The following is a 24,327-nucleotide window of genomic DNA, read 5'->3' on the forward strand; positions in this document are numbered from 1 at the left end:
TTTGGCAAACATCAGACATTTTATTCAAACTGTCGTATGTCAGCAATCTTGCTTAGKTTTAAGAGTAATGCATAAAAAATGAGTAGAGAAATCCACTGTCTGGTTTGTCTATAATTGATATTGATAATAATGAAACAAACTTTACCAGTATAGCGCACTGATATTTTAAAATGCATGCAACATTTTGCTGATAGTGGGAAACAGTTCAATCCAGACAAGCATCAATGTAAATGTACAGCATATTTACTGTAATAATTATCTCTAGCTGAATGAAATGCCCAGAGGGTAGTGGTGCAGACCTGAATACCAACTAGATTCGATTTCTCTGATATTTCTATATTATCTAACACAATTGCTCTCTTCCCTGTTGCACATGGTAGAGATGGTGTAAGGCTGAGTCAAAATAATAGATATTAAAAATAGAAGTCCCACCTTACAATCACACAATAAAGGCCATGTGAAGAGGTGTAAAGGCATTGACACACAGATAGAACATTGTCACTCCCCTAATGCCATACAGGGGATAGCATAACGGCACTGAAACGTATACAGTACKAGCAGAGCAATCAACCCATCCACCCATTGGTGGTCCAGCATATACTGTAATAATGCATTTTCYAAAATAACACAGGGATAGACGGCTCGAGGTCTCAAGGGCTGCAGTTTGGATGTTGTTTTTTTTATCTCCCATTGTGGAACTCGGCTGACGAGTCCACTTTGCTATTTGCCCAGGTAGGAATAGACACCTGGATCAATTTTAATAGGCAAGGACAAAAACCAGCAGACAATATCGCCCTCCAAGTTTGGAGCTGTGCACAAGCCTGTCATAATAACACTCCACTGGCACACAAGAGTCTTAAAATAAAATGTTTTCCTGTCCAGGAACAGGAAGTGAACTGAAGAGCTAACTCCAAGCATGGTTTGGAATAGTGAATGACATTGACCTCCCAACCTGAACCTTAGTGGGCCAAGATGGAGATGAGAAGAGAGACGGGCCACCTCCGAATCAGACGAGCAGAGGTGAGGGAWCTTCGGCTGCGTCTGAAATGGCACTCTATTCCCTACAAAAGTAGTGCACTACTTTTGGCCAGAGCCTAGTACTTGAAGTCAGTGAGAAATGCTAACATGACATGCTGAGCTCAGTAAGTGGTGAGTGTTGGAGAAGTCAAGTGATAGCCAGAAGGCTACCAACACAGTTTTCTACCATAGCTTTTAGATGTACTTAGCTAGTTAGCTTGTTGTCAAAAGTGCACTATGTACAGTAGGGAATAAGTTGCCATTTAGGATTGGACATTCCTTGCACTGTGGCGTCTGTGTCTTTGACCTATCCACGGGAACAGGGGGGTCAAGGTCTCAGAGAGATGTCCCAGCGTGTGTGTGGTGGGCCTGGATGAGGGCTGTGATGTCAACGTGGGACCCCTGCTGGGCCACGAAGAGGGCCGTGCGACCACGCTGGAAGAGGAAGAGAGGAAGAAAGCAGAGAAGGTCAACACTTGAGGTATGCACTAAGCAGTTTAAACCATTCTGGTTTATGCGAAGGCAGTGTTTCCCAAACCTCTCCTCGAGTACCTCCATTCTTTTATCTATTCCAGTACTAACACAGCTGATTCAACTAATGAAGGGCTTGATGATTAGTTAACCAATTGAATCAGGTGTGCTCGTACTGGAATACATCAAATGAGGGGAATGGGTGGGGGGTACTTGAGGAAATGTTTGGCACACACTACTAAGGTATGTAACCATGCTAAATGACAGTGATATAGACAAAATGAGAGAGAACGGTAGAGTGCACATTCCCGGGTGAATTAGAATTGATACAATTAACACTTTTGCATCTAGGATAGTGTCAATTCAAGGCAGGAGGCCCTTAATCGTGAGAGCTTTCCTCTCCTCTTTTTAGTGAGCTAAGCGTGACCGTCTGACTAACGCTCTGCTAGCTCTCTGTGGATAAAGGAAGCCTATTGTAGAGGCAATCCTCACTGGGTTACGACGAGCTAATCGCTGAGTCAAGGGATGCCCCCCAAATGGCACCCTATTTCCTATTTTGTCCACTACTTTTGACCAGGGCCCATAGAGAATATGGTTCCACTTGGGACGCAACCAAGGTATTTGGGCTTTCAAATGCTTCAAATAGCCTAAGCTGCTCTTTCAGCAAAGGCGCTAAATCTAGTGAGAAAAYAGGACTGACATCCTGTTCACATTGAATCTTATAATGGCAATACTCGAGGCGCTCTTATTCCCCCAAGGGCGTATTTTGTATACTTGTCCCTTAGGTGGCGTAGGGTCTGGTTGTTAGATGTATTGCTTACTCCTGAAGTCGTGGTTAGTAACTGAGGGCCTGCAGGGGGGTGGGGGATTGCGTGTGTGTGTGTGCATCCATATCTGTGTTTTGTGTGTATGATAAAGTGCATAGCACTGTTAATCTGTTTCTCTTCCTGAGTTGTCCAACAGGCACAATGAGAGCCAGTGACATACTGCAGGCATAGACTTCCTGTTAGCACCAGATACCAAATCCTGACCTACTGCACAGGGTAAAACCTGTTTATGATGCTACTACACACTATGTGTGTAGTGTGTGTGTGTCTATGCACATGTGTTTGTGTATTCTCTAGTCTATCCATCCAACACTCACCTGGTCTGTGAGGCTGGTGTCACACTCGGCCCTCTCCAGCAGAATCCGGGCGACGTGTGTGTGGCCCCTCTCACAGGCACACATGAGGGCCGTGGCCCCCTGGCGGTCCTGGACATTGGGGTCGGCCCCGCAGCGTAGCAGCAGACGCACCATCAGGCCCCGGCCYTGTCTCACTGCTAGCATCAGAGCTGTCTGACCCCCCTGGAGGGAGAGAGACAGGGAGAGGGATGAGGAGGGCCAAGCGGAGAATCATCTCAATATGCCAAGCTGAAACTGACTGGCCATAAGGAAGTTGTGGCAAATTCCTGGTGGGATGGTTCATCTTTAGGCCAGTCTTATGGGAGAATATTTTACTGTGTGTTTAAAAGAGAGAGAAACAAAGTATGCAGGCTAGGCCTATGGTGGTCATGAAATTTTGTCCGCCGGTTATTGTTATGCAAAAGACGTCCGGTCTCATGGTAATTGAGCGTTAATGAACYTAAACACGTTTAGCATCTCCAGYTCTCCYCGCATACAAGCCGCTGATGCACGTCTTTGGAACGTTTGAAAAAAGTTGAATGAATCAATTTAATATACACCATCACAATAAATCCATTGTTTATTTTAGGCAGGTCTAAAGAAACATTATGATATGAAGAAAATGTATTTCAAAAGAACAGAAAATGAGTTGACCAACTCTTTGTCTGGCTATGCGCCGTGCCATAGGATGTAGGCTGGTTCATTTAGCAGATAAGTTATGCTTATAAGTCCCGTGCCATTATTTTATATTATACGATTTTATAATAAGAAGAATACAATTGATCTTAGCTGAATAAAATAGAAAGGATATATATCCCATTCTGGAGAGAGTGCTCATATGATGTGGATATGTTGAGCATAAAAGTGATAATTTGAAACAGGTCCTATATGCTAGATTTTGAGTTATTTGGCAACTTTAGTTGGGTATGATGCAAACCTTAGAATGTCTTCATGATGCAAACCTTAGAATGAAATCAAAACATACCTATGGGTATGCATAAACTCTAATATGCGTTATGGATGTTTTAAATTAATCATCACCTTAGAAAGCGCTGTCCATTTCGATYTGTTTGGCTTTGAAACAACATCCACAYAGACCATGTTTTCCACTCAGTTTCAACCTGTTGTTGAACTTCTTTCCTCAAATTGATCATCACAGTGAGGTGAGTTTTAAAAGCATGATACTGTTTTGATGATACGTSTTTGATGTGGTTWTCGACTGCATTTGCATTGATGTCAGAGTGGGTAGAGGGACAATAGAGCCCTGAGTACRAGGCCATTAGCGACCCGATGGTCATTAGGGTACTKCCAACGCATGTCCTGAGTGCATAAGAGYAGATTACCGTGATGGTCACGTGGAATTTTACTGCGGTCATGACTCATGACTACCGGTGTGGCAGTACAGCCACCGCAACAGCCCTAGGCGCGGCCCATGGGTCCGTTAAGACATGTTATTATGGTTTTTGGTGTAATTTGGTTTTTGAGTAATCATGGAGAAGATTGAAGCTCTCTCTSTATGTGAGAGGAGATGAGAGGACAGAGGCCCAGGCAGCAGGAGAGAGCTCATGATAACCTCCAGTCTTCTGTAGCCATGCCAGAAACATAAGGGTGCTCACGCTCCAGTACCTTAGCCTGGTTAAACCAGACTGAATGCATGCTCTGAAACAATGGTGAGCACAGTGTTCATTCTGGTGTAACCAGGCTACCGGTTTCTCCCACTGCTCTCAGCGGTACAGAGGTGATTCATCCTAACCCAGGCCGCATGGGAGAGCTGTAAAGGTCAACTCAATATCTCCTCTCTCCGAAGCGGAGCTCTAAGCCTCTGTTTATTAAAGCCATCTTACCCTCTGTGTGAGCAGCATGACAGACCACTGGCCGGATGCGGATTCATATAGTTTATAGTCTGCGACATGAAAATTGACATCTAATATTATTCAAAACAAGTACTCACTGCACAGGTCCAATTTACTGTACATGACTTTGATGTTTCATAGCTATAACCACCATGGTACTGCATGTAACTCCGAAACACCCACTGTGGATTGTTGGAGCCATTCTTGTRTATTGCTTTGTGTTATGGAACCGTTTGGACAACACACGGTTATACATTTTGGAATACTAAGATACTTGATCGTATAGTACATTATGTGCCATATAAGAGTGTTAGGATGAAGTATGAGGTGTGTACTTGGCAGTTATAGAGGTAGTGACCTGGCTGGCTCGAGCGTTGACGTCCCCCAGCTCCATGAGCCTGCGGACCACCTCCATGTCCCCAGAGCCGTCCGGGGCCGTTAGGGAGGCCAGCATCACCGTTGTGTACCCCGCCTTGTTCTGGAGGTCCACCTCACACACACCTGTATGGGGAAGGACAAACACACACACACACACACACACACATTTAGGAACACATACGGTGTATTGGAATGCTCAAAACACAATGTCAACTTGTTAGATATGGAATCATAAGTACAAATGTATAACCATTTAGATAATTCCATACAATAAGTGTTTATGTACCCTCACTCACTCACTCACTCACTCACTCACTCACTCACTCACTCACTCACTCACTCACTGTCTTACCTTAGATTGCCCCATAGCTGTGTAATAACACACACACAGTGGTACCAACCTGTGTCCAGTAGCAGGCTGACGATGGGGTAGTTGGCATGGGATACGCTGTAGTGCAGCACTGTGTTGCCGTTGTCGTCCGCCATGTTAGCAAGGAAGGGGAGGAGCGAGGGCGTGGCCTTCCTCACCTCTCTGAGGTACACAGACACGGTATTGGCCAAGGAGTCCTCTTCAGCCGCCACCCGAAACCAATCTCGGAACAGCACCACCAAAGCCCGCCTCTGGGGAGCAGATGAAATGTGACCGTTTTTCTCCCCAAAATGGAGGGTAAGCTAGTCCTAGATRTGTATCCGAGGGCAACTTCTGTTCATAACGCTTGGAGATTTCCGAGAGAAAATGCATACAGCAGATAGACAGTTTGAGGCTAATAGCACAAAAGAAAGTATCCGTGCTGACCACCCTCAAACATAGCCTTAACAACATCCAGCATGCTTTATCTGACCTTCACCTACTACTCAATAGCAACAAAATGATGTATGCTCTTCAACCGGAACCTACCTCAACCTGCCTGCCCTCCTAACATTCTCACCCTGGACGGGTCTGAGCTAGAGTACTGTATGTCGACACTTATAAATGTCTTCGTATATGGCTGGACTGATCACTCTCATTCCATACCCACGTCACCCACCTTCAGTCTAAAGTTAAATCCAGAATTTGGTTTCCTCTACTCTCAACAAAACATCCTTCACCCACACTGCCATGCGCATCCTTGTAAAAATGACCATCCTGCCAATCCTGGACTATGGTGATGTAGTTTAAAGGCTTGCCCCCAAAACCTCCCTCAATAAACTAGACGCCATTTACCACACTGCCAGCCGCTTTCTCACTGYGCACAGACATCAATTCAACGTCTATTCCACATTGGTTTAATTGAAATGACGTGGAAACAACGTTGATTTAACCAGTGTGTGCCCAGTGGGTTGTTACCAGTGCCCCTTTCAACARTCARCACTGTGACCTTTGCACCCTGGTCAACTGGCCCACATTACATACAGTACACGACGCCAGACCCACTGGTACCGATTTATTTACAAGTCCCTCATAGGCAAGTCCCCCCTCTACCTCAGCTCACTCCTCAACATCTCCACTACCAATAGCATCCTGTACTCTGGTACTGTAGATACAGTGCCTTGCAAAAGTATTCAAACCCCTTGGATTTCTTCACATTTTGATTGTGTTAGAAAGTTGGATTAAAATGGACTTAATTGTCTTTTTTGTCAACAATCTACACAAAAGACTRTGTAKTGTCAAAGTGGAAGATTTTTATTTTTATTTTTATGATTAATAAAGGTCATCGCATATGTATTCAGCTCCCTGAGTCAATACATGTTAGAAACACCTTTGGCAGCAATTACAGCTGTGAGTCTTCTTGGGTAAGTGTCTAAGAGCTTTGCACACCTGAATTGTGCAATATTTGCCCATTATTCTTTTCAAAATTCTTCAAGCTCTGTCAAGTTTTTGGGGATCATGGCTAGACAGCAATTTTCAAGTCTTGCCATATATTTCCATGCAGATTTAASWCAAACCTGTAACATGGCCACTCAGGAACATTTACTCTTTTCTTTGTAAGCAACTCCAARGTAMTTTTGGCCTTGTGTTGTATGTTATTGTCCAGCTGAAAYGGGAATTCCTCTCCCAGTGTCTGGTGTAAGGCAGACTGAAGCAGGTTTTCCTTAAGGATTTTGCCTGTGCTTAGCTCCATMCAGTTTCTTTTCAAACTGAAAAARTCCCCAGTATTTGCCAATGTCAAGCATACCACTATGCTTTAAAATAAGGAGGCAATTACTCCGTGATGTGTTGTATTAGATTTGCCCCAAACATAAGGCTTTGCATTTAGCCCAAAAAGTGTATTCCTTTGCTGTGTTATTTTTTTTGCAGTATTACTTTAGTGCCATGTTGCATACAACATTTATTCTGTATATTTGTATTGTTATTTTCACTCTGTAATGTAGGCAATTATTGTGAAGTCACTACAATGTTTTTGATCCATCCTTAGTTTTCTCCCATCACAGCCATTCAACTCTGTAGCTGTTCTAAAATCCCCAATGGCCTCATGGTAACATCCCTYAGCWGTTTCATTCCTTACCTGCAGCTCAGTTCAGAAGMACGACTGTATCTTTGATGTGTCTGGGTGGTTTAATAGATAATCCACAGCATAATTATTAACTTGACCATAAYGATATATTCAATGTCTGATTTGTTATTGTTACCKATCTACCAATCGCTGCTCTTCTTTATGAGGCTTTCYAAAACCTCCCTGGTCTTTGTAYTTGAATCTSTGCTTGAAATTCAATYCTTGACTGAGGGACCTTACAGATGTTGTATGTATGGGGAACAGAGGAAGGTGTAGTCATWWAARAATCATGTCAACCCCTATTATTTAACACAGAGTGAGCRCGTGTAAGTTATGTGAMTTGTTATGTCACATTTTACTCCTGAAATAARTTAYGCTTGGCTAAACAAAGGGGCTAAATACACTGAACAAAAATATAAATTCAACAKAGATTTRACTATTGTTACAGTTCAMATAAGGAAATCAGTTAGTTGAAATAAATTCATTAGGCCCTAATCTATGGATTTCACATGACTGGAAATACAGATGTGCATCTGTTGGTCACAGATACCTTCAAAAAAAGGTAGGGTCCTGGATCAGAAAACCAGTCAGTATCAGGTGTGAACACCATTTGCCTCATGCAGCGCCACACTTCTCCTTCACATAGAGTTGATCAGGCTGTTGATTGTGGCCTGTGGAATGTTGTCCCACTCCTCTTCAACGGCTGTGCCAAGTTGCTGGATATTGGCGGGAACTGGAACACACTATCGTACACATCGATCCAGAGCATCCTAAACATGCTCAATGGGTGACATGTCTGGTGAGTATGCAGGCCATGGAAGAACTGGGACATTTTCAGCTTCTAGGAATTGTGTACAGATCCTTGCGACATGGGACTGTGTATTATCATGCTGAAACATGAGGTGATGGTGGTGGATGAATGGCTCGACAATGYGCTTCAGGATATCGTCACTGTGTCTATGTGTATTCAAACTGCCATCGATAAAATGTAATTGTGTTTGTTGTCCGTAGCTTATGCCTGCCCATTAAGTCTGCTGTGTTGCCTTGGACTTTTCATACCATAACCCCACTGCCACCATGGGGCACTCTGTTCACAATGTTGACATCAGCAAACCGCTCACCCACTCGACACCATACATGTGGTCTGCGGTTGTAAGGCCAGTTGGACTTACTGACAAATTCGCTAAAGCGACATTGGTAGAGCTTATGGTAGAGCTTATGGTAGAGAAATTAACATTAAATTCTCTGGTGAACATTCCTGCAGTCAGCATTCCAATTGCACACACCCTCAAAACTTGAGACATCTGTGGCATTGTTGAGTGGCATTTTATTGTTCCCAGCACAAGGTGCACCTGTGTAATGATCAGCTTCTTGCTATGCCACACCTGTCAGGTGGATGAATTATCATGGCAAAGGAGAAATGCTCACTAACAGGGATGAAAACAAATTTGTGCACAACATTTGAGAGAAATAAGCTTTTTGTGCATATGGAACATTTCTGGGATCTTTTATTTAAGCTCATGAAAGATGGGACCATGTAACGGTTTTCCTCCTCCTCATCCGAAGAGGAGGAGTAGTGATTGAACCAAGGCGCAGCGTAGTGAAATGACATGATGAATTTATTGAATAAACAAAAGAGACAAAGACGAAAACGAACTATACTTGATTAACCTAACAAAACAAATAAACGATGCAGACAGACCTGAACGACGAACTTACATATAACGTGAAGAACGCAATGAACAGGAACAGACTACATGAAACGAACAAACCGCAAACAGTCCCGTATGGTGCAAACATAACACAGACACAGGAGACAACCACCCACAACGAACACTGTGAAACAACCTACCTAAATATGACTCTTAATTAGAGGAAACGCCAAACACCTGCCTCTAATTGAGAGCCATACCAGGCAACCCTAAACCAACATAGAAACAGAAAACATAGAATGCCCACCCAAACTCACGTCCTGACCAACTAACACATACAACAAACTAACAGAAATAGGTCAGGAATGTGACAGACCAACACTTTTCATGTTGCGTTTATAATTTTGTTCAGTGTAACTATGCAACGGCTATATTTTTGTTAGAATTTCTCTTCCACTTTGACATTAGTATTTTGTGTAGATTCTTTACAAAAAAAAACTGGTCACACTGGTCATTCCCAAAGCCCGCACATCCTTCACCTGTCATTCATTCCATTTTTCCGCCGCCAATGACTGGAACGAGCTGCAAAAGACCCTCAATCTTAACACATTTATCCCACCACACTCCTTCAAAAACATATTAACTGAGCTGCTATCGGATCAATGTACCTGCTGATCATTAAGTCTGCTGTGTATTTCTTACCTTTCCTCTGTATAGTGTGTTTTTATTGATTTATTTGTGTTATTTTGTGTTGTCCTGTTCACTGTTGCGATGTTATGCCTCTTGGCCAGGTCACCATTGTAAATGAGAATTGGTTCTCAATTGACTTATCTGGTTAAATATAGGTGAAATAGAAGAAAGAAATGAGGTGCATAACTATCCTCTTCCGTTCAATAAATGAAAAAGGACGCTGTCACAAATTGTGTTCATCTTTAAGACACTGTGTTTGGTAGTGCCTCGACTTATCTTAACAGATATTCACAGAGCTTTTGAATAACGCTTGTGTAATTAGGTTGTGTCTATGTGCCTATGTTTAAGTGGATTGCTGTACCATGCGTACCATTTCATCACTGGGGTTATCCATGTTGTCCATGTGATCTTTGAGGAAATTACACGCTGCTATGAACTCTCCATCTACAGTGTCCCTATGAGGAAAGACAATCATTAGTCCCATGAGTTGGATTGTCAGCAGTATTCATATACTCTCACTAACATCAATAAATTAGAATAAATATTGCAATTTTTTTCATAGTCTGAAAAACAAATCATGGCACTCTTCAAAATTTGAAAATTGCTAAATAAATATGCCRAAATGTTAACTGGCAAATCCTAAAATTGTTTAGTTCATGAACAAAAAAATATAAAGATATACTCAGTTCCCTTCACCTGTCTTTCAGTTCATGTTTGGAATCTCTGTTTGCGTCTGGTTCTGCCTCCATAGGTTCATCTTTGTGGGTGTCTATCTTGGCCTGTTTCTGGCCAGCTTTCAGATTTTCACCACTATCTCTATGTGAGTCTGGTTGTACATATTGAGTAGTCTGGTCCATTGGATTGGTTCCTTCCATCATCTCTTGACTTGGGTCTCCCTCTTGCTGGTCTCCATGGTTGGAACCACCATGTTCTGCAGGTTTCTCCACCATCTCCCCAGGGTAGAGTTGTCCTTCTGGCTGTCGCTGTAGGTCGGAGATGTCCACATTCTCATGGCTCTTACTGTCCAAATCCTCATTTGGTGTCGTTTCAAAGCTAAACACATGTGAAAAAKATATTCAGACACTACAGTGTCATTATGAACCAATGTGCTTTGCCATTATAGCCATCATGATGGGGTTTTATACTGTAGCTGAACGCAGACGGTACAAAATGAGTGTTGCTGCACAGTGAAATCGTCAGGGTTAGCCATAAGTTGGTCATAAATTCAAAGGGTGATGCTCAAGTTAGTTATTTGTCAACAATAAACAGCAGGAGCCTTGTGTCTTACCCGCTGTTCACACCCGCAAAGTGGAGGTTCTTTGACGTCTGAGCACCGCCATTTCTCTTCATGATAGATTTCGGGGCTAAGAGAGAAAAAGACGAGGCCGATCGTATTTTAAGGCCGGAGCTGTTAAATCACACGCTCCCACTTTGAATACAAAAAGAGCTGAACAAGATAACCACAACTGAAGGCTTAAATTAACCTTTTATAAAAAGCTACAGAATTGTAGACGCTTTGCTAAGTGGGACCAACCACAGCATAAGAGGATGATGAGGAGGCCCCCATGACATAGAAATTGAGATAGAAAGTCTGTCGACATACTCTATTATACATAGCTGGATGCCTAATCACAATGGYAGGCATTGATAACTATCAATTAAAGTAAAACTCCAGTCAAAAACTATCTGTTGGTATTAGTAGTTTCATTCTTTAAAAAATATTGTTTTTGAGTGGAGTTTTTTTTTCTCCAGTTGGATGATAACTACATATAAACTGRATTTCGGTTCATTTCCCTGCTTTAGTGAAACAAATGGGTCTGGTGAGTTCTTTCCATAGCAGCTTCGAATTGTTCTTCGCATGAGAACAAAATAGTTTCCCTGTAATTATGACCAAAACTGCTCTCGTTTTAGAAGAAAGGAAGAAATGGGAAGTACTGGTGCTGGTTCAGACTCCTAGGACTGAGTCAGGGCATTCCAGTATGGCAAAAAGAAAATCCTTAATCAAGTACAAACAGTCAGGAAGAGTTACAGTCATCAATAAAAAACCTATCATGCATAAAGCCAGACTAACTACAACCATCAATTTACACTGCATAGCAAATTGTGGGTCTCAATTTGAGAAAGGAAAATAAAGTTGTCTGAAAGTGGTCTCTTTAAATTGGCAATGGAATTTGCGCACAGTGAATTTCCGCCATTGACTCGCATATCGGACCTGATCTTTCATGATAGATGGAGAAACAGCTCAAAGCTATGAGTGAAATGTGCTGACATGACGTGAATGGAGTAAAACAAAACACTGGGAATGGATTGTGTTACAGTTAGACGCATTCAAATGAGTTGGAATATATCTAATGACTTATGAAAGACAGAAAAGAGCCCTGTWCTATAAAAMAAACATTGGAATTCACTAGCGCCAGTAACTAGGTTTCCATCCAATTGGCGACAGATTTTCTTGCYAATATTTTTTTAAATGCATGAAGAAAGTATGCACATTTTCCCACCAGTGATSTGTTTCCAACAAACYGMCTTGTTGTGGATAAAAATCATTGCGTGATGACGTAGTACACACAAAATGTWTTTTTTTCACTTACGTTTTCATGTTTCCATAGCATTTWCAACTATACCCATATTTTTGTCACAAAAACTGTTGCGTTAAATAGCAAATGTGCCTACTATGGTCTTGGCACGTTCGCTCTAGCCAACAGCTAGTCTGTGCGATTGGCCTAGTATACATGATGAGAGTATCATGGATAGCCTAATATTTGTATTTGTCAAACGGCAGTCAAGCATCTATCATGTCACTAGATAGAATAAGAACCTAGATATTTATTGGAAAGGAGCATCAAGATCATTGTGCACTTTCACCACCCTATGAAGTTCCTCATAAGTTATTTAATTTCCTCTGTCGCCTAATAAACTGCATGGTTTCCTGCGTCGTAGTGGGGGACCACACACATTGCACATGAAGGCGTTTCCACCGCCATTTCTCGCATAATTGATTTTACCGACACAAAAAGATCCCGCCATGTCGAATGAAGAAATGATCTGTCGGCATTTACATTTCTGTGACAAAACGTACTGTTTCCATCACAGCGGTCGTGATTTTTTGTTGTTAGTGCGATATGACTTTACTCGCATAAAAACTGTGGATGGAAACATGGTTAAAATGTAGACTGTACATTATTGTCCAGGCTTTTCCTGGATTAGAACGCACTTTCAARGGAGATTCTCCATTGAGCATGCTAATTCTGGAAATCAACCCAAAGTTGAAATCAACCCAAAACCATACCTCCTTGAAAAGCCTCTCCGTCACTGGATCCATTGTTGTAGTAAGAGGAAAGAGTATGAACCAGACTCATCATCTCCTCCTGTAGCGAATTGACCTTGGGGTCTGGGTGCTCCAGGGCCTTGCCCCCCTCTGTTGCGGTCCCCCCACACAGACACCCCCACTGCTGTTCCAGGAGAACCTGGATCCTCTTCACGTGGAGGGCTGCCACAGGTTGCTCCATGCCACCTGGGGAGGCTTCRTTCTGCGGCATGTGCTCCATGGTTACTGCCAGGCCTGGTTCTCTGTCAAAGRGATGGAGCACCATTTCTGAATTGTGTTGACCAGCTTGGACCTCCATCATGGAAGAGCTAGCTGAAACCCAAATGTGATGATCTCCAAGGCCCTCGATCTGAGTGCCAGAGTTTTGTCTATTTGTTCTGATGGCCACTGCATTGGTCGACAAAGATTCTCCTTCATTAAACATTTCTCGACTGGACGCACCATGCGCACCTGCTAAAGACCACCTAGAATAAGTATCGGTCTCTTCATCATCTTGGTCCACTGGGACTCTCTCCGCTCTCACCCAGCCCCCAGTGTTTCTGGTGAGCTGCTTCATCCTCAATTCCTTCCTCCGGCCCTCCTCCTGCTGTTCTCTCAGCAGCAAGGTGGCGTTCTGGAGGTCCAAGCTGCTCTCATGAAGCCTTTGCTCCAGCATGGCCACTTTGGCTTGCAGGGATGTCACTGTAAGAAGCTCGTCTAGGTCTGTGCTCGTCCTCCATTCGTGTGTCTGGTTAGAGTCGTCATCGCTGACATCGTTGTTGTGGGTGAAGAGATGACTTTCTTTCCTGGGTCTTTTGAGGTCAGAGGTCGCATAAGAGGGGTTTTTGGCCCCATTGACCGGGGTTTGGGATCTGGGTCGGGGATTCAGTCCAAGACGGAACCTCTCCCTCTCCTCCTGCAGGATGCAGATCTGTGCCTTGAGCTCCGGGATGACCCGGACCTCCTCCTCCAGCTCGCCAACGCGCTCCAGGGCTTCGGTGAGGCGGCGGAGGGTTCCAGAAAAGTCCTGGCTTGACCGAAAGTCGGATGAGCAGTCCAGGGAGTAGAAGCTGTCTTCTGTGGACATGTCCCTTCCTCCAAGACGGTCTCTGGAGCTTTGGAGACTGGCCGGGTTTTCAGWTGACTCGGAACCTTTCCTCAGCAGGACGGTGAGAGGCAGGCTGGAGGCCCGCAGGAGATTTGGCCTGATGTGCTCCCCCAAGGGCTGCTCATCAAAGGCTCGGATACTGGCCTCCATCTCAGCCACAGACTTATACCTTCCAGAGGAGGCTGACGACTTGCCATCATAAGCCCAGGAGCCATAGTGGGGGTCGGCTAGGCGAGACCTGGGGGCCAGAGCTCCAGTGGAGCCCCAGGGGGTAGGCCGATAGCCAAGCCCAGAGAGGTTGAGGTGTCTGGGGAGTGTGCTGMGCCTCTGCCCCTTGCTCCGGCGCTGGATGGGGACCCTCTTTATGGTGTGGCCCTTCTCYATGTCGTCAACGTACTTGAGGAAGTCCAGGTCCAGGTGGAAGCCGTAGGGCGTCTCCACCGAGTACGGAGGAGGCTTCCCCTTCACCCTATTCTCTGGGGCTTTGGGCCCATTTCCTAAAAGAGTAATAGAGTAATAACAGTGTTTCAATACTTGTTGCCATAGTATTGACACATAATAAGCACTATAGTATGTGGCTCATACCATAAACCATGTATTTAGGAATAATCTAACATACACTTATAGATAACCAACAATAAAAAAAGTTGTTGGTATCAATTTTTGTTGATACATTTCATATGTTTTTAAAGGCTGTTACCATTTTGCTTGTCCATCATTTGCAGGCTTCAGCTGTGAGCATTGTTTGTTGGCACATGGTTGTTGGTAGTCTGAGTGCCAGTCTGAGTGTGTCTGCTCTCTTGCCAACTTCTACAGGTGTTGTGACTCTGTTCTTGTGGTGTAAATCAGGRGATTGCCTGGCAAGAGAGTGAAAACAGGACAAAGGAAGAAGTGAGAAATTGCTGATCAAAAGTCATTTTTGTACCTTAAGCATGTTAACCACWATTAATTTCTCCATGATTCAAAATAGGGAGATCACATCTAAGATCACATCTGAGTCGGAATAATTAGAACTCTTTAAAGAAAAGAAAGAKTTGCAGTTTAAACTGAATTGAAATTATACTGGTGAGAGCAGTGTGCAGGTCTTTAAAAAAAAGAAAGGTATCCATGATTAAATAGAAGTTATAAACTGGGTAGTTTAGGTCCTGGATGCTGATTGGCTGTAACAGCATTCCAGCCGTGTGAATATCAGACAATGTACCATGGGTATGACACAAAAATACTTCTTCACTGTTCTATTTATGTTGGTAACCGATTTATAATAGCAATAATGCACCTTGGGAGTTTGAGTATATGGCCAATATACCACTTTGCGTCGTGCCTATGAACACCCCTTAGCCGTGGTATATTTAAGCTATGGAAATTACACACAATAATTGCTAATTACAAATGTAGTTATTACATACACAAATGTAGTTATTACATAACCTTCTGTACTTAGGTTCTAGTATTTCCAAATGAAAATTCGCCCTAGGGTTTCCAGTAGACAGCTTATTATGAACGTGTGGCACTAGCCTTCACTTTAATCTCATTCATATATTATTTCTCTTTCTCTCTCACTCACACATCAGAGTGAACCCTCCCGGCTTGCATACAACAGCGGTGGACCTGATGTTCTCTTGATTATAGCCCTTCAGTCCAAATACAGATCTCAAAATAACTCCTAGACTGTTGAGACCAGTAGCCATGGAACCCAATACACTCCTACATATAAAAATAAATACAGACAGCCATTGTTCTGACTCATTTCTCTTCTACTCTCTCGGCCMCCCACTTTTCTCCCAGTGCTTTCTRTCAAGTTTTTCTCTCTCTTCTCATATATTTCTCTCCTCTTACTTTGTCCCCTCTCGTCTCACCTTTCACTACCTTTCCTTATTCTACCTTCTCCCTCCTTATCCTACCTTCTCCCTCCTTATCCTACATTCTCCCTCCCTATCCTACCTTCTCCCTCCTTATCCTACCTTATCCTACCTTCTCCCTCCTTATCCTACCTTCTCCCTCCCTTTCCTACCTTCTCCCTCCCTTTCCTACCTTCTCCCTCCCTATCCAACCTTCTCCATCCTTATCCTACCTTCTCCCTCCTTATCCTACCTCCTCCTTCCTTATCCTACCTTCTCCCTCCCTTTCCTACCTTCTCCCTCCTTATCCAACCTTCTCCCTCCTTATCCTACCTTCTCCCTCCTTATCCTACCTTCTCCCTCCTTATCCTACCTCCTCCTTCCTTATCCCCCCTTCTCCCTCCCTTTCCTACCTTCTCCCTCCTTATCCTACCTTCTCCCCTATTGCCTCATCTCTCCCCATCTCTTATTTTACTTTTTCTCTTTCCTGACCATATACTGTATATCCCTCTCGCTCTTCTTTTACTCTCTTCCCTCTTCCCAAACTTCCCCTTCCCCCCTCTCTGTCTGTCCTCCCCCTCTCAAACCCTAACCCCCTCCCCCATCTCCCCCTCTCAAACCCTAACCCCCTCCCTCTCGCTCCTGACCACCAGGCTCAGTGAGTGCTAGACTCTCTGGCCTCTTGGGGGACCACAGTGACAGCCACACGCAGCCACAGACCCAAACAATGTCAGCTATGCAGTAAACAGAAGAAAACACTGACTGAACAGCTCCGCTGGAAAAGTAGCCCAGCACACACACCCCGATTAAGCACAGTAACACACACACTGTACACATGCTCCATACATACAGAACATTCACAAAGATCACTCAAATACATGTGCATACTACAGTACAGTACATATCCTGTATCAATGGTATGTATTGACATTTACAGCTCTTGTTACACACATACAAGCACATGACCTGTGCCATGTAACCCACAACAATTCACACACCACCTGTGACTAGTTCTATTCCCCTAGCTACACACTGCTGGCACCAATTGCCCCGATATAAACAAATGAAAAAATTACAGTACGATGGTCGATAGAGATGATAGATACATTGTCCTGCCAGGCATTTTCACAGAGATGAGAGAGGTCTTTCAACACCTAACTAAGCTAAGCCTTGCCCGCAGCGCTGATATTTAGTCTGAAGACCTGGGGCCCGTGACAGCAGAGGGTACACTGTACATCATAGGACACGTGTATTCATGTTCAAAGTTGACTTTTGACAGAGTACTAATATCTTCAGTTGGGAAAGACAGTGACATGTTAGGAAGGAAAGAGAGGAGGCCCCTTTGCRTGTGGGAAATGTCAATCAAAACAGCCTGTCTTATGAGTTAGTGAAGTGTTCCCTGCAACACTCTAAAACCTCTGAGATGTTKAACTGTATGTACAGGTAACTACCAAAATACAGGAAACACCAACATAAAGTGTCTTAATAGGGCATTGGGCCACCACCAGCTCCAATGCACCTTGGCATAGATTCTACGAGTGTCTAGAACACTATTGGAGGGTTCTTCCAGGAGAAATTCCATAATTTGGTGTTTTGTTGATGGTGCTGGAAAACGCCATATCAGGCGCCGCTCCAGAATCTTCTATAAGTGTTCAATTGGGTTGAGATGTGGTGACTGAGACGGCCATGGCATATGGTTTATATTGTTTTCATGTTCATCAAACCATTCAGTGACCACTCGCGCCCTGTGGATGGGGGCATTGTCATTCTATGGGGCAAAGCCATGGTAGCCAAAATATTGGCCAAACTAACGACCTTCCCAGTATTTTTAAAKATGACCCTAAGCATGATTGGATGTTGATTGCTTAATTAACTCAGGAACCACACGTGTTGAAGCATTCAATGCGTTAAATATACTTTGTAGCCCTCATTCACTTGAGTGTTTCCATTATTTTAGCAGTTACATGTAAAACTTTCGCTGTGGTGTAAAGCTATACTGACAAAAAGATAAACACAACATGCAACAATTTCAACGATTTTACTGAATTACAGTTCATATAAGGGTAATCAGTCAATTGAAATACATTCATTAGGCCGGGCTGGAGCCATGGGTGGGCATAGGCCCACCCACAGGGGAGCCAGGCCCAACCTGTCAGAATGAGTCTCCCCACAAAAGTCTTAATTACAGACAGTTTCATCAGCTGTCTGGGTGGCTGGWCTCAGACGATCCTACAGGTGAAGAAGGCGGATGTGGAGTTCCTCGGCTGGTGTGGTTACACGTGATCTGCGGTTGTAAGGCCGGTTGGACGTACTGACAAATGATCTAAAACAGCGTTGAAGGAGGCTTATYGTAGAGAAATTAACATTCAGTTCTCTGGCAACAGCTCTGGTGGACATTCCTGCTGTCAGCATGCCAATTGCACACTCCCTCAAAACTTGAGACATCTGTGGCTTTGTGTGGTGTGACATAAATACACATTTTAGAGTGGCCTTTTATTTTCCGCAGCACAAGGTGCACCTGTGTAAGGATCACGCTGTTTAATCAGCTTCTTGATATGCCACATCTGTCAGGTYGATGGATTATATTGGCAAAGGAGAAATGCTCACTAACAGGGATGTAAACAAATTTGTGCACAAAATTTGAAAGAAATAAGCTTTTTGTGCATATGGAACATTCCTGGGATCTTTTATTTCAGCTCATAAAACATGGGACCAACACTTTATATGTTGCGTTTACATTTTTGTTCAGTATACATACATAACTGTTGTAACGACCTTAACCTCCAGAAGAGCTATTGTAACGACCTTAACCCAAAACCTACAGATCTCGTCAAGAGGTTCAGACCTTGACAGTTGACAGTTGATGGACCTGGGTTTGAGTCCTGGACGGGGCTACCCCCAAATTTGCTGCATTCGTGTCAGAAGTGGAATGACGCCCGTGAGGGACTTATAGAGAAGCATTGGGATTGGGGGAGAAGCATTGATACATGCTCTCCCCAAAAGAAGGGGGTGACATAGCGACCTTAAAGGGGAATTTCACTTTGGCTCTGCCACAGCATATAGACATTACCATATAAACAACATTCTGTTTTTGTCATAAACATCACAATTATCCAYACCACAAGCTAGAACTAGCACATTTTCATTTCACTGGTAGAATCGGGAAGTTTTYACTTCCTGTGTATTTGTCTGCTCATAGTGAACCACAAAGTCCGMCATTCATAYCGAATGCAGATACTYCCCGCCAAGGTAGATGSGGTGTGCCCACAAATTCGGACTATGAGACTGTGTACTCCGAACGAACAACACATTTTTTGGGACAATACTTTTTAGTCAGTCAGGTTTGTCATGCCTGTGTGGTGTTCTGTGCCTGGCTGTGCTAATTACAAACAAGCGCAAAAATGAGTTTTCTTTCAATGTTCTATCTTCCGGAGATTTTTATTCACACTGTCAATCAATTTCGCCTATGCTATGGGAGTCACTGCTAGACTGGTAACTATCTTCAGCAGAGTAAACATGTTTGTTTGTTCATTCTATCTTTGACTGACGTAAGCTAGCTAATGTTAGCATATAAGAGTAGCTCAATCTGGTAGCCATCTATTCAATCAAATCAATCAATGCTATGGTAGTCACTGCTAGACTGGTAACTATCTTCAGCAGAGTAAACCATCTATTCAATCCAATCAATCAATGCTATGGTAGTCACTGCTAGACTGGTAACTATCTTCAGCAGAGTAAACCATCTATTCAATCCAATCAATCAATCAAATGTATTTATAACTCCTTCTACATCAGCAGATGTCACAGTGCTATACAGAAACCCCAAACAGCAAGCATTGCAGATATTGAAGCACGGTGGCTAGGAGAAACTCCCTAAAAAGGCAGGAACCTAGGAAGAAACCTAGAGAGGAACCAGGCTCTGAGGGGTGGCCAGACCTCTTCTGGCTGTGCCGGGTGGAGATTATAAGAGTGCATGACCATTTAAGGCCAGTTTATTCTTCAAGATTTTCAAAAGTTCATAGATTACTAGCAGGGTCAAATAATAATCACAGTGGTTGTAGAGGGTGCAACAGGTCAGTACCTCAGGAGTAAATGTCAGTTGGGATTTCATAGCTGATCATTCAGAGGTTGAGACATCAGGTGCGTTAAGAGAGAGAGATGAAAACAGAAGGTCCGGGACAAGGTAACACGTCCAATGAACGGGTCTCAGGTTCCCTACCCACAGGCAGAACAGTTGAAACTGGAGCAGCAGCACGACCAGGTGGACTGGGTCTGGAAAACACTCTGTTACTAAAAATATAATTGTCGATGTAGCTAACAATGATGAATGTGTAGAAATAATCWATGGTGGGTTCACAGCCAGTCTCAGCTGGATAGCAATCTTGCTGCCAATTTAGTGACGCTAGTTAGCTAACAGTAAGTAGACTATTGAAATGTCCATGTTAGCTATTGTAAACTAGNGAGAAGCATTGATACATGCTCTCCCCAAAAGAAGGGGGTGACATAGCGACCTTAAAGGGGAATTTCACTTTGGCTCTGCCACAGCATATAGACATTACCATATAAACAACATTCTGTTTTTGTCATAAACATCACAATTATCCAYACCACAAGCTAGAACTAGCACATTTTCATTTCACTGGTAGAATCGGGAAGTTTTYACTTCCTGTGTATTTGTCTGCTCATAGTGAACCACAAAGTCCGMCATTCATAYCGAATGCAGATACTYCCCGCCAAGGTAGATGSGGTGTGCCCACAAATTCGGACTATGAGACTGTGTACTCCGAACGAACAACACATTTTTTGGGACAATACTTTTTAGTCAGTCAGGTTTGTCATGCCTGTGTGGTGTTCTGTGCCTGGCTGTGCTAATTACAAACAAGCGCAAAAATGAGTTTTCTTTCAATGTTCTATCTTCCGGAGATTTTTATTCACACTGTCAATCAATTTCGCCTATGCTATGGGAGTCACTGCTAGACTGGTAACTATCTTCAGCAGAGTAAACATGTTTGTTTGTTCATTCTATCTTTGACTGACGTAAGCTAGCTAATGTTAGCATATAAGAGTAGCTCAATCTGGTAGCCATCTATTCAATCAAATCAATCAATGCTATGGTAGTCACTGCTAGACTGGTAACTATCTTCAGCAGAGTAAACCATCTATTCAATCCAATCAATCAATGCTATGGTAGTCACTGCTAGACTGGTAACTATCTTCAGCAGAGTAAACCATCTATTCAATCCAATCAATCAATCAAATGTATTTATAACTCCTTCTACATCAGCAGATGTCACAGTGCTATACAGAAACCCCAAACAGCAAGCATTGCAGATATTGAAGCACGGTGGCTAGGAGAAACTCCCTAAAAAGGCAGGAACCTAGGAAGAAACCTAGAGAGGAACCAGGCTCTGATGGGTGGCCAGACCTCTGCTGGCTGTGCCGGGTGGAGATTATAAGAGTGCATGACCATTTAAGGCCAGTTTATTCTTCAAGATTTTCAAAAGTTCATAGATTACTAGCAGGGTCAAATAATAATCACAGTGGTTGTAGAGGGTGCAACAGGTCAGTACCTCAGGAGTAAATGTCAGTTGGGATTTCATAGCTGATCATTCAGAGGTTGAGACATCAGGTGCGTTAAGAGAGAGAGATGAAAACAGAAGGTCCGGGACAAGGTAACACGTCCAATGAACGGGTCTCAGGTTCCCTACCCACAGGCAGAACAGTTGAAACTGGAGCAGCAGCACGACCAGGTGGACTGGGTCTGGAAAACACTCTGTTACTAAAAATATAATTGTCGATGTAGCTAACAATGATGAATGTGTAGAAATAATCAATGGTGGGTTCACAGCCAGTCTCAGCTGGATAGCAATCTTGCTGCCAATTTAGTGACGCTAGTTAGCTAACAGTAAGTAGACTATTGAAATGTCCATGTTAGCTATTGTAAACTAGTCAGTCTAATAGAGGTCAATACAATTAGTGGGGTGGTTAAATAGTGTATTGTTCTGTATTTTGTTGTAGGTGGTACAGAATCTGATTCCACCATCATGTGCTTCCAACCCCTAGCTCTGCACAAGGTGAAGGTAATTTCGGGTACACAAGCATGGGGGAACGGATACACCTTGTGGTTATGGAGCACAACAGCATTATCGGACAGAAACCAGCAAGGGACACTGAAAGGTATAATATCAAGACTACAACAGTAATGACACAACCACATCATTCTTCTCTCTGCAGATTCTTAAAAAAACTACATAAAGACAAAGGGCTACTATTGACAAGAATGTTCTGTCATTGGTGGAAGTTTACAGACAATACTTTTGAGACAAGAAAGGGGGGGTTTGGTTGCGCAGGGTTGTGATTATACAGACTATATAGACTTTTCAAATCTTCTTTAGCCTCCCCCACCCCATTCACTTTGTTGACTGATCTTTCCTCTTAAAAGCAGCTCCCAATTTCCTTTCATTGCCTCTAAACAATACGCTAGTTGGTCCCATTCGMTTGACATCAACAAAGGCATGTTGCCCTAKGTCCCTTCCACAAAAAAGTGTAAAATGCTYACACAACAACCGGAGTTGCAATCTACTGTAGAGATAGCCTGCAGAGTTCTGTCCTACTATCCAGGTCTATGCCCACACAGTTCGAGCTACTACTTTTAAAAATCCATCTCTCCAGAAATAAGTCTCTCACTGTTGCCGCTTGTTATAGACTCCCCTCAGCTCCCAGCTGTGCCCTGGACACCATATGTGAATTGACTGCCCCCATCTATCGCCAGAGTTCGTACTGTTAGGTAACCTAAACTGGGATATGCTTAACACCCCGGCCYTCCTACAATCTAAGCTAGATGCCCTCAATCTCACACAAATTAACAAGGAACCTACCAGGTACAACCCCAAATCCGTAAACATGGGCACCCTCATAGATATCATCCTGACCAACTTGCCCTCTAAATACACATCTGCTGTTTTCAACCTGGATCTCAGCGATCACCGCCTCATTGCCTGCGTCCGTTATGGGTCCGCGGTCAAACGACCACCCCTCATCACTGTCAAATGCTCCCTAAAACACTTCTGCGAGCAGGCCTTTCTAATCGACCTGGCCCGGGTATCCTGGAAGGATATTGACCACATCCCGTCAGTAGAGGATGCCTGGTTGTTCTTCAAAAGMGCCTTCCTCACCATCTTAAATAAGCATTCCCTTTCAAAAAATMTAGAACTAAGAACAAATATAGCCCTTGGTTCACTCCAGACTTGACTGCKCTTGACCAGCACAAAAACATCCTGTGGCGKACTGCACTAGCTTCGAAAACTCCCCGCGATATGCAACTTTTCAGGGAAGTCAGGAACCAATATACACAGTCAGTTAGGAAAGCAAAGGCTAGCTTTTTTATAGACCCAAAACTGTTGCAGACCTATATCCATCCTGCCTGCCTTTCTAAGTCTTTAAAGCCAAGTTAACAAACAGATCACGACCATCTCGAATCCCACCTACCTTCTCCGCTTGCTTCCGGTTTCCGAGCGGTCACGGGTGCACCTCAGCCACGCTCAAGTCTAAACGATATCATAACCACATCGATAAAAAAACAATTACTGTGCAGCCAAGGCTTTCGACTCTGTCAATCACGCGCATTCTTTATCGCAGACTCAAGCCTTGGTTTCTCTAATGACTGCCTTGCCTGGTTCACAACTACTTTTCAGAAGAGTTCAGTGTTTCAAATCGGAGGGCATGTTGTCCAGACCTCTGGCAATCTCTATGGGGTGCCACAGGGTTCAATTCCCGGCCGACTCTTTTCTCTGTATAATCTATGATGTGCTCTTGCTGCGGGGTGATTCTTTATCCACATCTATGCAGACAACACCATTCTGTATACATCTGGCCCTTCTTGGACACTGTGTTAACAACCTCCAGACGAGCTTCAATGCCATACAACACTCCTCCGTGGCCTCCAACTGCTCTTAAATCGCTAGTAAAACTAAATGCATGCTCTTTTAACCGATCGCTGCCCACACCCACCCGCCCGCCTAGCATCAATACTCTGGACGATTCTGACTTAGAATATGTGGACAACATAAATACCTAGGTGTCTGGCTAGACTGTAAACTCTCCTTCCAGACTCATATTAAGCATCTCCAATCCAAAATTAAATCTAGAATCCGCTTCCTATTTCGCAACAAAAGCCTCCTTCACTCATGCTGCCAAACACACCCTCGAAAACTGACTATCCTTGCCAATCCTTGACTTCGCGATGTCATTTACAAAATAGCCTCCACCACTACTCAGCAAAATTGGACGCAGTCTATCACAGTGCCATCCGTTTTGTCACCAAAAGCCCCATATACTACCCACCATTGCGACCTGTATGCTCTCTTGGCTGGTCCTC

The 24,327-nt window shown here is 43.6% G+C and overlaps 1 protein-coding gene across 2 annotated transcripts in view; it reads right to left on the reverse strand.

Annotated features, from left to right (window-relative positions):
• The window catches only part of LOC111957179 (KN motif and ankyrin repeat domain-containing protein 4), a 48,231-nt gene continuing 23,904 nt past the window's right edge, over positions 1-24,327 (reverse strand). For both annotated transcript variants that reach the window (XM_023977928.2, XM_023977927.2), the window contains exons 2-10: positions 14,813-14,969; positions 12,987-14,609; positions 10,986-11,061; positions 10,394-10,750; positions 10,068-10,152; positions 5,283-5,502; positions 4,862-5,004; positions 2,633-2,833; positions 1-1,452 (exon numbers count right to left, since the gene is read on the reverse strand). In XM_023977928.2, the coding sequence (XP_023833696.1) occupies positions 1,354-1,452; positions 2,633-2,833; positions 4,862-5,004; positions 5,283-5,502; positions 10,068-10,152; positions 10,394-10,750; positions 10,986-11,061; positions 12,987-14,609; positions 14,813-14,831 (2,823 nt within the window). In that variant the 5' untranslated portion in view covers positions 14,832-14,969 and the 3' untranslated portion in view covers positions 1-1,353. The remainder of the gene's footprint in view (positions 1,453-2,632; positions 2,834-4,861; positions 5,005-5,282; positions 5,503-10,067; positions 10,153-10,393; positions 10,751-10,985; positions 11,062-12,986; positions 14,610-14,812; positions 14,970-24,327) is intronic.

This window comes from Salvelinus sp. IW2-2015, linkage group LG32, assembly GCF_002910315.2.
Source record: "Salvelinus sp. IW2-2015 linkage group LG32, ASM291031v2, whole genome shotgun sequence".
Classification (NCBI taxonomy): domain Eukaryota; kingdom Metazoa; phylum Chordata; class Actinopteri; order Salmoniformes; family Salmonidae; genus Salvelinus; species Salvelinus sp. IW2-2015.